At 42.3% G+C, this 13953-nt stretch overlaps 1 protein-coding gene across 10 annotated transcripts in view; it reads right to left on the bottom strand.

Annotated features, from left to right (window-relative positions):
- Smarcad1 (SWI/SNF-related, matrix-associated actin-dependent regulator of chromatin, subfamily a, containing DEAD/H box 1) overlaps positions 1–13587 on the bottom strand; it is a 73471-nt gene extending 59884 nt beyond the window's left edge. The window contains exons 1-3 of one of the 10 annotated variants that reach the window (XR_003956162.1): positions 13448–13551; positions 12733–12972; positions 3381–3558 (exon numbers count right to left, since the gene is read on the bottom strand). Coding sequence is in view for 5 of the 10 variants with exons in the window: in NM_007958.2 (NP_031984.1) it covers positions 3381–3558; positions 12733–12922 (368 nt within the window). In the remaining 5 variants the exon portion in view is untranslated. The other 9 variants (XR_003956163.1, NM_007958.2, NM_001355250.1 and 6 more) reach the window with 9 other exon arrangements.
- Between the last annotated feature and the right edge of the window lie 366 nt (positions 13588–13953).

Raw genomic sequence — 13953 nt, 5'->3', positions numbered from 1 at the left:
TTGATATATCTACACACAGTTACCAACTTCTCAGCTCCTTCCTAAAGTTCTGTCGGTGCTCAGCATGCTAGATGATGCTGAGGAAATATGATACCTACACTGATACGGAAATACAAAATATTTGAGTAGTTAGGTTATCAGGATTTATATACTGACATTTGTTATACTCTGTATGGAAATAAATGAGCAAATCAGGAGAAAAGTGTACATTTCTATATAGTAGAAAACTAATAAAAGTGTAAGTTCTAAAATGACAGTCAAAATACCCCACTTCCAACAGAGGCCAGGATTATAGAATAAAAATGAACATGGGTATTACCCAATCTTGAAGAATCTCTCCAGACTGCTTAATCATTACAAAGGGAGAGAGAACAAAAAAAAAAAAAAAGGTAGCTCATCAGGGAAACCCAGCTCATACCAGAAACAAAACAAAAACAATAAGCAAAGACTGACAAATGGATACCATGTACTTCCTGTAACATAACAAAGACACAAGATCATTTCTGTAGTATCCCACTAAACTTACATTTAATTATTTAAAAAAAAAAAAGCAGAAAAATTAAAATTTAAAGATACCCTAAGAAAAGCTGACCTGGCACCTTTAAAGATAGGTATAGTAAAACACATGCTAAGATAACAATTCACAGTAAATGAAATTAAAGAGACATGACAAAGACAAATATGATAGTAAGGCAGAACTACTAGGCATTTAAGACCCTGTCTCAAAATAATAACAACAGTAAGTCAATCCACTCTATGATTCCAGATAAAAATTACTATAAAATCCCATTCAATTCATGGTCCAAGAGTTGACTGCTATCACGCCAATCCCTAACTGCTTGCATGTCCATACAACATAAGCCACTTAACACTTGATGAGAAAACAACTAAACTTTTATAGCATACACTTTCTTCAGGACTAAACATTAAGGTGCTTCAGTATTTTTTATTTCAGAATAAGATATGTAATCATGGCTTTGTTCAGTTTAAGTCAAGTCTGTGTCAAACTGCCATCAGGAAAACTCTGACATCTTGTTCCTTCTTGGAACACTTTCTTTGCTTGGATTCTATAACTTTTTAAGATTTATTTTGATGTATAACTAAGTATTTTGCCGACATATATATCATGCACTACATGTGTGCACAAAGACCAGAGAACAGAAGAGGACACCTCAGATCCCCTGGAACTGGAGTTGGAACTGCCATGTAGGTGCTGACAAGAGAATCTGGGGTCCTCTCTGCAAGTGCAGCCAGTGCTCTTAACTGCTGAGCCATCTCTCCAACCCTGAGACCACATAACTGGTTGACTGTCACCTCAACTGTACAGATGTCATCTCACCTTCCTAACAACGAGAAGCCCTCTGGCCTAAGCACTTAGAACTAGAGGCCCTGCCTTCTTCAGTGATACCTGTATCCTTTAGTGATCTCCTATGGCTATGAGGCTTTAAAAGTCAAATTACTCAACAGGCTGAGACTGGAGGTCATGAATTCAAGGCAACCTGAACTACACAGATAAAAGAGCTTCAAATTAGACAAAACACTTGCCAAACATGGTCTTGAGTTTGAAAACCAACACCAAATAAAGATAAACAGACAGAAGCAATAGGTAGGTAGGTAGGTAAACAGAGAAATACTCTATGGAATCTTGAATTTGGATGCACCAACTAGATTTCGCCTCAGATTTTTTTTTTTTTTTTTTTTTTTTTTGAGACAGGGTTTCTCTGTGGAGCCCTGGCTGTCCCGGAACTCACTTTGTAGACCAGGCTGGCCTCCAACTCAGAAATCCGCCTGCCTCTGCCTCCCAAGTGCTGGTCTCCTCCAATCTTGAATATCACAAGTTAATTACTTCACATCTCTATTCAGATGTCCAAGTTTTCTTACCACTACACACATAAGACTGAATTGCTGACTTTCATTCTAAAGTTCTTTCTCTATCACAACAAAGTCTTTTTCTTGGTAAAAGGTAATTTCATTCTGCTACTTGCTCAGCCAAAAGTGATGGGATGACTCTTTTCTCTCAAACCATATGAAATCAAAGAACAAATTCTGTTCTACTTTCAAAGAATGTCTAGAATTTAACCACTTTTCACAAGTACTGGCTGCATTTGAACCTCCAGTATTTTCTACTGGAGGGTAACAATAGCATCTATGGCTACTATAATTTCTCCCAAAACTATCAAGGCCTTTTAAACATCTATCATTTTACCTCTGCTCAATATTCTCTGTGGACTTCCCATTTCATCCAGAATGAAAAACAGTCAGAATTGGTGGTACATAGCTATAATCCTAGAATTCAGGAGGCTGAAGCAGAAAGATCTCTGCAAATTAGACACCAGCCTCTACTACACAGACCAACCTAGAAACAGTACGACACCCTGTCTCAAAACAAAACACAAAAGCAAGAAAAAAGAAGTGACTGTGGCCCTATACTTTACATTGAGATCCTCCCCTCATGGCCTGCATCCCTCTTTACTTACAAACACTAGGCAATTACCACCTCAGAGCCATTAAACACGCTATTCCCTCAGGTCTTTGCTCAGCATCATCTCCTCAGTGAAGCCTTTCTTTGAAATCAATATTAGGGTCTAGAACCCTTATTTCCCTTATTTTTTCTTTGACATAGTATGTTTTATAGTTTATCTTTCCAGCTAAGTAGAGATTTCTTGAGGGCAAGACTATGGGGCTGAAGTTGCTCTTTTCCTAGGAAAACATGGTACCCTGCTCATCGAATACATCTAATAAATGCTAAATGATAAAATTCCTAGATTTGCTGGGCAGTTGTGGCACACACCTTTAATCCCAGCATTCAGGGGGGGAAGCAACAGGTGGAATGCTTTGAGTTCAAGACCAGCCTGGTCTACAGATAGAGTTCTAATGAGTTCTAGGACAACCAGAGCTACACAGTGAAACCCAGTCTCAAAAAAATAAATTAATTAAAAAATTTAAAAAGTTCTGGGACTCAATAGTTAATCACAAAGCAATTACAGACAGCTGGGCAGTGGTGGCGCACGCCTTTAATCCCAGCACTTGAGAGGCTGAGGCAGAAGGATATCTGAGCTCTAGCCCAGGCTGGTCTACAGAGTGAGTTCCAGGACAGCCAGGGCTACACAGAGAAACCCTGTCTCGAAACAAACAAACAAACAAACAAAACAACCCCCAGCAATGACAGATGATTAACAGTACTAGTTAAAATCATTTCCTTATCTTTAGAGAAGATTAATATCACCATTTTCTCACTAAACCTTTATAAATAATCATTTTGCAGGAAACAGAAGACAGGAAAAACAGTAAAAATGAAGACTAAAGACAAAATAATCACACAAATATTTCAATCTGAAAACTAGTTATGTTCAAGCATAACTGACAGTGAAATGGCTTACACTATAATCACTGTGTCTTTGCTGAATTTTTTCTCTTGAACTGTACTGGAACAATTTGGAGAAACATCTTCAGTATCAGATGATAAATCAATATATTCCTGTATTGCTCTTTGATTTTGGAAACATGATAAACTTGCTTTTCTTTCATTGTCTGGCGGTTCTGGAACACTAGAATCTTCTGCAAAATAAAAAGAAAGATATTCTGAGCAAAACCAAAGTAAAATTTTATTCATCTCATTCATGTGCTATTATTAAAAAAAAAATTCACCAATTCTTTGCATTCTGTCTTTATTTATTTTATGTAACGTGAGCACACTGTCCCTGTCTTCAGACACACCAGAAGAGAGCATCAGATCTCACTACAGATGGTTGTGGATCATGTGGGTGCTGGGACTTGAACTTAGGTCCTCTGGAAGAGCAGCCAGTGCTCTTAACCTCTGAGCCATCTTTCCAGCTCCCTGTTTCTGTCTTAAAACCAAAATTTCTTTCCACTGACACAGAACAGGAGAGGAAAAACTACAGGAACATAAAAAGGAAATGAATCCCTCACCCCAAAGTCTTGCTGAAGCTTCTCCCCAGCAGAGAATCAAGAATCACAACAGAAGCTGGGCTTGGTGGCGCACGCCTTTAATCCCAGCACTCGGGAGGCAGAGGCAGGCGGATTTCTGAGTTCGAGGCCAGCCTGATCTACAAAGTGAGTTCCAGGACAGCCAGGGCTATACAGAGAAACCCTGTCTAGGAAAAACAAAAACCAAAACAAGAATCACAATAGACTCAACATTTGCTTAAGGCGTTCTCCCTTCCCAATTGTAAACCTAAAGTTTGCTAGAAATCTCACCAGAGATTTACAATAAAAGTTCTAACTCCCTTTTGCAAATTTAGTGGCTTAGTTTTATCTTATCGGACTATAATTCCACTGATAAAGCCATCTAATCTCATTTATCAAAAGAGAAAAAGAAAAAAAAGAAACAAAACTGCCTCTACACCCACAGAGCAAGAAAATCCAAAATCCTACAGAGTTACCCCATCCACTACTATCATGTTCTGGGGTCTGAATTAGTTTCTACCCAAGCAACCTCTTAGCCATCATGCTTAACAGTGTCTTTGAATAAACATCAATCTGCTGCACCCAGGCTTATCTACCAGGAGTTATTCTCTGCAAGAACACAAAAATACTTAAGGTACCAAAATCATAAAAGGAACTCCTCAGGCTGTTACAAGTAACAGACTGGAGTGAATTCCCCTACCACTGCTTACACTACTTTTTTTTTTTCTTTTTTCTTTTCTTTGAGAAAACATCTCCCTATGCTCAAAGTCAAACGTCCCTGGATCCACGCGCTTTCACTACTCAAGTGCTGGGATTACAAGGTATAAATAAACCAATATACCCGGCTCTCCTACAACTTTAAATCTCAGATTAAAAAGACAAAAAAACAAACAAAAAAATAAATTGCTACTCTCCCTACACACAGATTAGGGAGCGATAACCAGCAGATGACACCACTAGGGTTTAATCCAACAGTCAAACAGGCAGTCTTGGCTAAACTAAATGGTTCACAGAACACAACCTACAGTTGCGAATCTGGAAAATAGAAGGCATGGGTGGGGAGAGGTTGATAAGGCTGAGAAATAGATGGGAAGGATGGAGAACACAGGCAGAATATATTATATACAAGTATAAACCATCAAAAAAAAAAATCAACATTTTAGCCAGGCAGTGTTGGCACATGCCTTTAAAACCAGCACTCGGGAGGCAGAGGCAGGTGGATCTCTGATTTGAGGCCAGCCTGGTCTACAGAGTGAGTTGTAGGACAGCCAGGGCTACACAGAGAAACAAGGGGGGGGGGGGCGGAGATATCAAGGTTTTAAAGCTAAGTAATAATGAAAATACCTGGGTCAATGACTAAGTTATCATCAAGCCCTCAGCCACAAAAACCCCGCAGGACACACACATATCACTGTTTTGTAGATTAAAATTAAAGTGAAGGAGTAGCTGTGACACCCCCCCTCCCCCCGTTCTGGAAGTCTAAGTCTAAATTAGCATTTTCTAGAACTCCAGAACCAAGAAGTAAGAATCATTATAATTATTCCATTATTCTCCATGCAGTTCTAGGGACTGCAAACAGTGCCTCCCACAGGAGAACTACGCGCCTGCCCTATGTTGGCCCCAGCAATCACAAGGAATGTGAGTATATGTGTAAGTCAAGTTCACCAGCTACTTCATTTATTTGTATAAAAAAAAAAGTTCTGCTTCAGTTGTACAAGCAGAGACAGTAATATCTGTCCAGCCTTCTCTGATTACTGTTGAGTAGTTTTTAACACTTCCTTCCTAGAATGTATGCATGTGGAGGTGAGAGGAAAACTCTGGTGAGTTGTTTTTCTCTTCTCTTCATGTTGGTCCTGTTGTCTGACCCAGGTCATCATCAGTCTTGGTAGTAAAAGAAGTAGACCATGCTTCAAAAGGCCAAATAATACTAATTGTGTCCTATAAAAGTGAGCAGTTAACCAAAAACAAATGTCATTTTCTCAGAGACAGCTACTGTAGTATGGCAAGACTTAGTTAAATACAAATTATTATCTTCAAAGCCACTTTAAGTGAATTGTCTATCTACAACATTCTAAGAAGACAATGAACACTAGAACAGTTCAGACCCTTGCACTGACTCACAGCCAAATGCCTTCTGTGTTCAAGGCACCACATCAGTAGAGATAACAAAAGGCTCCAGAAAGAAGGTAAGTTACTGTTCATCTTGCCCTAAAGAAACAAACAGGACACAAGAATTATCTATACAAATTACAGTGAGATGGAATGAAAGATGACTAAACAAAATGCTAAATTTCCCCATATAAAAACAATTCAAGTAGCTTTTTAAAAGTAGGCTATTTTTTATCATTACCAACATAGGAGCCTATAACATAAGCTTATTAAAGTTTTTCACAAGCAGTTTGCCCAAGCAAACACAACTTTTTAAACTCCCTTACACCCATTCTCATATCTGAATAATGAACTTTAAGAGTTCTGAGAAGCCGGGCAGTGGTGGTGCACGCCTTTAATCCCAGCACTTGGGAGGCAGAGGCAGGCAGATTTCTGAGTTCGAGGCCAGCCTGGTCAACAGAGTTCCAGGACAGCCAGGACTACACAGAGAAATCCCACCTCGAAAAAACAAAGCAAAGCAAAACAAAACAAAACAAAACAAACAAACAAAAAAAAAAAGTTCTGAGAGTTGCTAGGCAGTGGTGGTACACGCCTTTAATCTTAGCACTTGGGAGGCAAAGGCAGGCAGATTTCTGAGTTCAAGGCCAGCCTGGTCTCAGAAATCCTCCTGCCTCTGCCTCCCAAGTGCTGGGATTAAAGGGGTGCGCCAGCACGCCAGGCCTGACAATTTATTTCTAAGACAATTAATTCCCTCAAATATCAATTAACCCACATAGTTGTCCTTCTAAAAGAATGGGACTGGTAAGATGGTCCATCAGAGGGGCAGTATTTGCTGCCCCCACCTGGTGAGCTGAAGTAAAACACACATAAAAGTATAAACAAGTACACAAAATTGTCCCCTAAACACATGAACACAGACGCATAGACGTCCTTTTGCCACCATACAAATTTAAGTAAATAAGCAAGTAAAATAATACATATTGGGGGGAGGGAGACAAACAAGTTAGGCATGCACTATTATGGTAACACATGCCTGTAATCCCAGAACTTGGGAAGTACAGGAGGATCAGAAATGTAAGGCCAGTCTTGTTTATGTTTACATGTGTTTGAAGCTAGCCTGTGTAACACAAAATCATACATCAAGGACGGGCAGGGGTGGCACATGCCTTTAGTCCCAGCGCTTGGGAGGCAGAGGCAGGCAGATCTCTGAGTTCAAGGTCAGCCTGGTCTACAGAATGAGTTCCAGGAGAGCCAAGGCTACACAGAGAAACCCGGTTTCAAAAAAATACAAAACAAAACACACATCAAAAAGACAAAAGTCAAAACAAAAGATCTAAAAAGAGAGGTTAGCCATTAAAGGCAGATGCTATTACAGAGGACCCAGGTTTAAATATGAGCACCCACATCAGGCAGCTCACAACCAACTTCAGCTCCAGACTATCTAATGTCCTCTTCTGACCTCTGCACATGCAAATGGTACACATACATACACACGAATGTGTGCACATCTATCTATCCATATCCATACACACACACACACACACACACACACACACACACACACACACACACCGAGAGAGAGACATGCATGCACACAATTTTCTAAATACTTTTCTAAAAGGAACAAAATTCAACATGAATTTCCTGCCCCAGCATGCACAATTAGAGGCTGAGGCAGGAAAATATTAAGTTTGAGGCCAATGATATAATAGAAAAATCATTTTACTATGTTACAATACTTTCCAGATAATTCGCATGCTCTCCCTCAATCCCTCCCTCCCCCTCCCCCCCCCACCTTTGGAAAGTTCTAGAAAAAAAAATGAATACACTAAATACAGGATTGAAGAGCTATTTCTAGTACCATATTTCAAGATGAAATGTGCATATAAAATCATTTCAGATTTAAGTCAAGAAGAAAACTAAGGTAAAGGGCTGTTATACAGCCAGATGGTATAAACTGTTTATCTATGGCCAGTATGGAAAAGAAACGCAGTACACCTGTGGGAGGAACTTGATCATAGAATTTCATAGATAATAAACATTTAACTGGAAAATCTTGGTTGATAATAACAAAATGTGCCAATACTGCAGGATGTATATGGCAGTCAAAAGCACACCTCAAGTTTCATTAAAGGACACAAAAATAATTAACATATAGAATAGCTTTATAAACGTTTGTGACTGGAACTACTATACGACAGAGTGTCATCCTAACATCAATTGTTAGCTATTTATACTGAAAATACAGCTTTAGAAGCTGGTGATATAATTGAGATATTTTGATAAATAATTGTTGACTATTCTACCCTCCAACAACTGCAAGCACAGCCAGAAACAGTAGTCTATAGTCCACACTGGAGGCTGTGGGAGAGCCGAGGGAAGACTAAGTACAGGACCTAGCTGGGCGACCTACAAACACTGTCTCAAAACAAAACGGTTACATATATTTAGACAGGACCCAGCAAATTTATTTTATAACAAAAATATTTGCCAGCCATAGTTTGAAGAACACTTATGAATTAATAAAAATGGGAAGGAGCCGGGCGTGGTGGCGCATGCCTTTATTCCCAGCACTGAGTAGGCAGAGGCAGGCGGATTTCTGAGTTCAAGGCCAGCTGGTCTACAAAGTGAGTTCCAGGACAGCCAGGGCTACACAGAGAAACCCTATCACGCCTTTATTCCCAGCACTGAGGAGGCAGAGGCAGGCGGATTTCTGAGTTCAAGGCCAGCTGGTCTACAAAGTGAGTTCCAGGACAGCCAGGGCTACACAGAGAAACCCTATCACGCCTTTATTCCCAGCACTGAGGAGGCAGAGGCAGGCGGATTTCTGAGTTCAAGGCCAGCTGGTCTACAAAGTGAGTTCCAGGACAGCCAGGGCTACACAGAGAAACCCTATCTCGAAAAAACAAAACAAAAAACAAAAAAACGGGAAGGAAACTGAGCTCCTTGCAGACAGAAAAGCTACATCAGAGGACAAAAAGGTGCATGCTTTGGATCACTGTCCCTGGAGAAGGCTGGCATTCAAATGCATGGCATGGTATCCTCATGTAACAGGATACCATGGTGGCTGAGAACTAGAACTCTTGAATCCCCTTGCCTCTAACCTGACCCATACATAGAACCCCAGAGTTTGTTTGTTTGTTTTTAATGGGGAAACTTGACTGTGTTCCACGGTTTCTCCTGTTTTTCACACTAAGCATTGGCATAGTGAAGGATTTTAATCCCATCACTCAATGCAGTGAGTGGCAGAGGGACCTCTGTGAGTTTGAGGCCCACCTAGTCCAGGACAGCCAGAGCTACACAGTAAGACCCTATCCCCAAATGAAATGAAATAAAAATAGATGCTTTGTGGGGAATTAAGATAGCTCCGCAGTTAAAAGCACTGGCTGCTCTTAGCAGAGGGTCTGGGGTCAATTCTCAGCACCTACAAAGCACCTCCTTAGTCCAACTTTAGCTGCAGGGTACCCGATGCCCCCTGCGGGGCTCCACAGGAAAGGCACACACGTAGTGCACAGATATATACACAGCAAAACACCTATATACATAAACTATTCTTTAAGTAGAAAAAGGAAAGGGTTTATGATTTGTTATGTGTGCTATAGATGAAAAAGGAAAGCACTGAAGACACGGCTCAGAGCAGCGTGAGAGCTCAGTGTCTGAGCTTGCCTGTATAGACATGGGTATAGCATGCATCTGTCTAAAATGCATACTTAAACGTCCTCCCTACTGCTCCTAAGGACAATTCACTACTCTAACACATAACTAAAATATAGCAGGCTTGTTTTCATTCATCTGCCATTATTTTAATCCCTCAAAACCCACTTGTGCTCAAAAGCCAAACTAAAAAAAAAGTATGAGTATTGATAACTTGAGGACTAGTCAGTGGCAGAGCACTTGCCTAACATTTCTAAAGATCTGGTCTTCTTCTGTGTAAAAGACAGACAGATGGACATGAATTAATTGTATACTTCCTAATCCAAATGCTAAGGACTACTTATGTGGCTCAGTGTGAAATGCTTACATTGCAGGTATAAGGCCATGGGAAGGAAAAGACAGATGGAACAGGGAGACGGGGAAGAGGGAAGAAGGGGAGGAAAGGGGGTAGACAGAAGGTGGGGGAGGGGAAGAGAGAGCATGCACATACATAGTCGATAGGAAAAAGGATAAAGGATGATAAAAGACCTGTAATCTCAACATTTGCGAAGTTTAAGCAGGATTGAGAAATTCAAGGTTATTCTTAATTTTCACCTCTGATACAGAGGCAGGTAGATCTCTGTGAGTTCAACACCAGCCTTGTCTTAAACTTAAACAAAAGGAAAAACCCAAAAGGAAACTCACTTAAGGGGCTGGTGAGATGGCTCAGCAGGTAAGAGCACTGACTGCTCTTCCAAAGGTCCTGAGTTCAAAACCCAGCAACCACATGGTGGCTCACAACTACCTGTAATGAGATCTGATGCCTTCTTTTGGCGTGTGTGAAGATAGCTACTGTGTACTTATATATAATAAATAAATCTTTGGGGCGGAGCGAGTGGAGTTGACCAGAGCAAGCAGGGGTCCTAAAAATTCAATTCCCAACCACCACATGAAGGCTCACAGCCATCTGTACAGCTACAGTGCACTCATATACATAAATAAATCTTAAAAAAAAAAACTCATTTAAGACTGGGGCTACTGGGGCTGGTGAGATGGCTCAGTGGGTAAAAGCACCCGACTGCTCTTCCAAAGGTCCGGAGTTCAAATCCCAGCAACCACATGGTGGCTCACAACCATCTGACTCCCTCTTCTAGAGTGTCTGAAGACAGCTACAGTGTACTTACATATAATAAATAAATAAATAAATAAATAAATCTTTAAAAAAAAAAAAAAAGACTGGGGCTACAAAGCACATATTGCTTTTACTGCAGAAGATTCAAGTTCAATCCTCACACTTCCACACCACTGTTCATCACTGGAGAAAGACCAGATCTCAAACAGGGCAGAGACCTGGAGGCAAGAGTGGATGTAGAAGCCATGGAGGCATGCTGCTTACTGGATTGCTCCTCAAGGTTTACTCAGCCTGCTTTCTCATAGATCCCAGGGATGGCACCACCCACAACAGACTGGGCCCTTCTCCCATCAATAACTAAATTATGAAAATGCCCAACAGGAGTGAGTGTACCCTGGTCTTATGGATGCTTTCTTAACTGAGGTTCTCCCTGTTACGTGATGTTCACTTGTGCTCAGCTTCCCTAAAACTAGCCGGTATACTGGGTGAGAAAAAAAAAATTGTTCTGGCCACATAAACTTAAAAGCTTTTGAAATATTGTTTGCCATTATAAGTATAGTATTGGGCCGGGCGGTGGTGGCGCACGCCTTTTAGTCCCACCACTTGAGAGGCTGAGGCAGGCAGATTTCTGAGCTTGAGTCCAGTCTGGTCTACAGAGTGAGTTCCAGGACAGCCAGGGCTATACAGAGAAACCCTGTCTCGAAAAAAATCAAAAAGAAGTATAGTATTGGAACAGACCGAAAAACTTCTAACATTACCATCACATTCATCAGAAACTGTCTAATATGACTCCTGTCTCATTCTCAGGAATGTTTGAATTTTTAATAGGTTCTATTAAATAGGTTCTTAAAACTTAACCTCCCTGGGTCTCATTTCCAAAAATGGGACTACTTAACCTGTAAGATTATCAGGCAACACATGAGAAGCACTTCCCACTACACCTAAAAATAAGTGTTCAAACTACTGTGTGGCCAGTCAGATGGGCCTGCAAATAAAAGCCTTTGCCCCACAAACCTCCCAACATGAGTTCCATCCTGAGAACCATGATGGAGAGAGACCCAACCTCTCACCGTGTTCTCTGACCTCCACACGCTATGGTGAGTCATATCCTTGTTCAAAATCCTCATGTGAACTTACTCCTCAGTTCTGCTTATCCATAATGCTCTGCTACAATTGGTTTGAATTTTTTTATTCACTAAGAGTTACAAACTATTCAAGTGAATTCTGGAGATTTCCAAAAAGTTAGGTGGAAGGAGTATTTCTTTAACCTTTATTTGGATCTAGATGTTATCTTCAAGCATCTGTCACATCTAGCTTGCAGAAAAGATCAGTGCTGGGGGAAGCATGAAACCCCATCTGCAATCACTGGAGAAGGTAAGGCAGGGAGGGACACTGCTTTCAAAAAGCCAGGAAAAGATGTCAGGTGCGGTGACATGTGGCTGGAATCCCAGCAACTGGGAGGCAGAGGCAGAAGGATCACAAGTTCAAAGCCATCCAGTCCACGCGGTTTCACACAAGCGCCAAGGCCACAAAGTCAGATCCTGCCTCAAAACAAACAAAAGAGACAGAACAAGGGGCGAAAAATGAAAATATTAGAATGGATGAAAACCTGTAACTAAATTAATAACCTTGAAGTCTACTAGAACTGCCTACATTCTTCTCTCAGTAGCCATTCTGACCCAAGAATTCTCTACACTCGGCTTTCAGCGTCCACCATTATGCTGAATCCCAAGAACTCCTACAAGTGAGACAATGGAGGTAAGGCTCGGGTTGGCAGGTAGTTGGTGGCTATGGCAGTCCCAATGCTGGATTTCAATGCACAAAACTGGAAACACTGTATCAATCTGTGTAACATTAAAGTGTAACAAAAAAGTGGATTCCCTCCTGCCTGTCACCTCCGGTTGTTATCAGTGTGCAACATTGTAACTCACCTGTTTTCTCAGTTACATCTGAGTCTGGGGTGTTTGCCCTGCTACCTTCCCCTTCAGCATTCTCCTCTTCAGCACTAAGAGAAATTGGTGACGAAGGACGGGCCTGGGAGGGCTGAGGGGCTGCTTCGGGTGCTTCCTCAATCTTACTCCTTTTCTCAAAGCGAAAACGGTCCAAGTTGAAAAGATTCATATTGGGAGGAACCACCACCCTGAGGGGGCTGACAGCTTTCAATGAACTAGCTGCAGGGAGGGAACAAAAAACAGGGGGATGAGGCGGTGAAAACAAGGAGCCACACAAAGCCACCACACTTGGCTCCCAGAGAAAGGGGGTCCGGCCGCACCGATGCCCGAGCCCGGTTCCGGCTGTGCTTTGTTAGGCCACACGGGGACGGCGGATTGCAGTCCCGGCCAAATGCCCGTCGCGCCCTCGACCCGGCCCGCGCGACCCCACGAGCCCGAGCCGACCCTCGCACGAGGTCCTCACCCGGGCCGCAGAGGTGCGCGCCCGCCTTCCCGCCACGCAGCCCGCACCGAGCGCCCGCCGCCTCCACAAAGCCCGCGAGGCCCGAGCCTCCGCCGCGGGAACACAAAGGGCCGAAGCGGGAGCGGCGCGCCGCCCGGAAGTAGACGCGGCGAGGCCCGGCCGAGGAGGAAGCTTGACAGGCCGGCGCGCCGCCGAAGGGAGCCCGCCGCCCGCACGCACGCACGCACTTACAGCCTGGCAGGCTCCTCGTTGGAACAAAGGTGGACAAGAACAAAATAATTCTTTGAGGGAGGCGACGGTAGCCTGGCCGGGACCTTCCAAGGCAGCGCTGGGCAAGCCACGGAGCGCGTAGTGATGACGCAACACGCAGCCCAGGCCTTGTTCTCCCAAGCGTCGCGTGGTCAGAAAAATGTCTGAGCGCGCCGTTGTCATGGTAACCTGTATCTATCTCTGCTAGATTCTAAGGCTGGAATTGTTTCTTGGTTCCTTTTCACCGCGCCGGCTACAGAGCTAATAAAACAATAAAACAAGATGAGAGCAAATGGCGTCGCAAGATACAATTAATTCGGAGCTTGTCGGTTATGTTCCACAATGTCAATATGCAATATAATTTTTCACTAAATTTATGTTCGTCGTTTCGAACGTGACAGTGTTTTAATTGTGTAATCTCAATCATTACAAGACAGTTTTACAAAATAAAAAAAACTGAGGCCTGGCGGGTAAAGGCGCTTTTTAAA

This window comes from Mus musculus, chromosome 6 (assembly GCF_000001635.26).
Source record: "Mus musculus strain C57BL/6J chromosome 6, GRCm38.p6 C57BL/6J".
Lineage (NCBI taxonomy): Eukaryota > Metazoa > Chordata > Mammalia > Rodentia > Muridae > Mus > Mus musculus.
The sequence above is the reverse complement of the archived record's forward strand: the minus strand, read 5'-3'. Positions and strand labels throughout refer to the sequence as shown.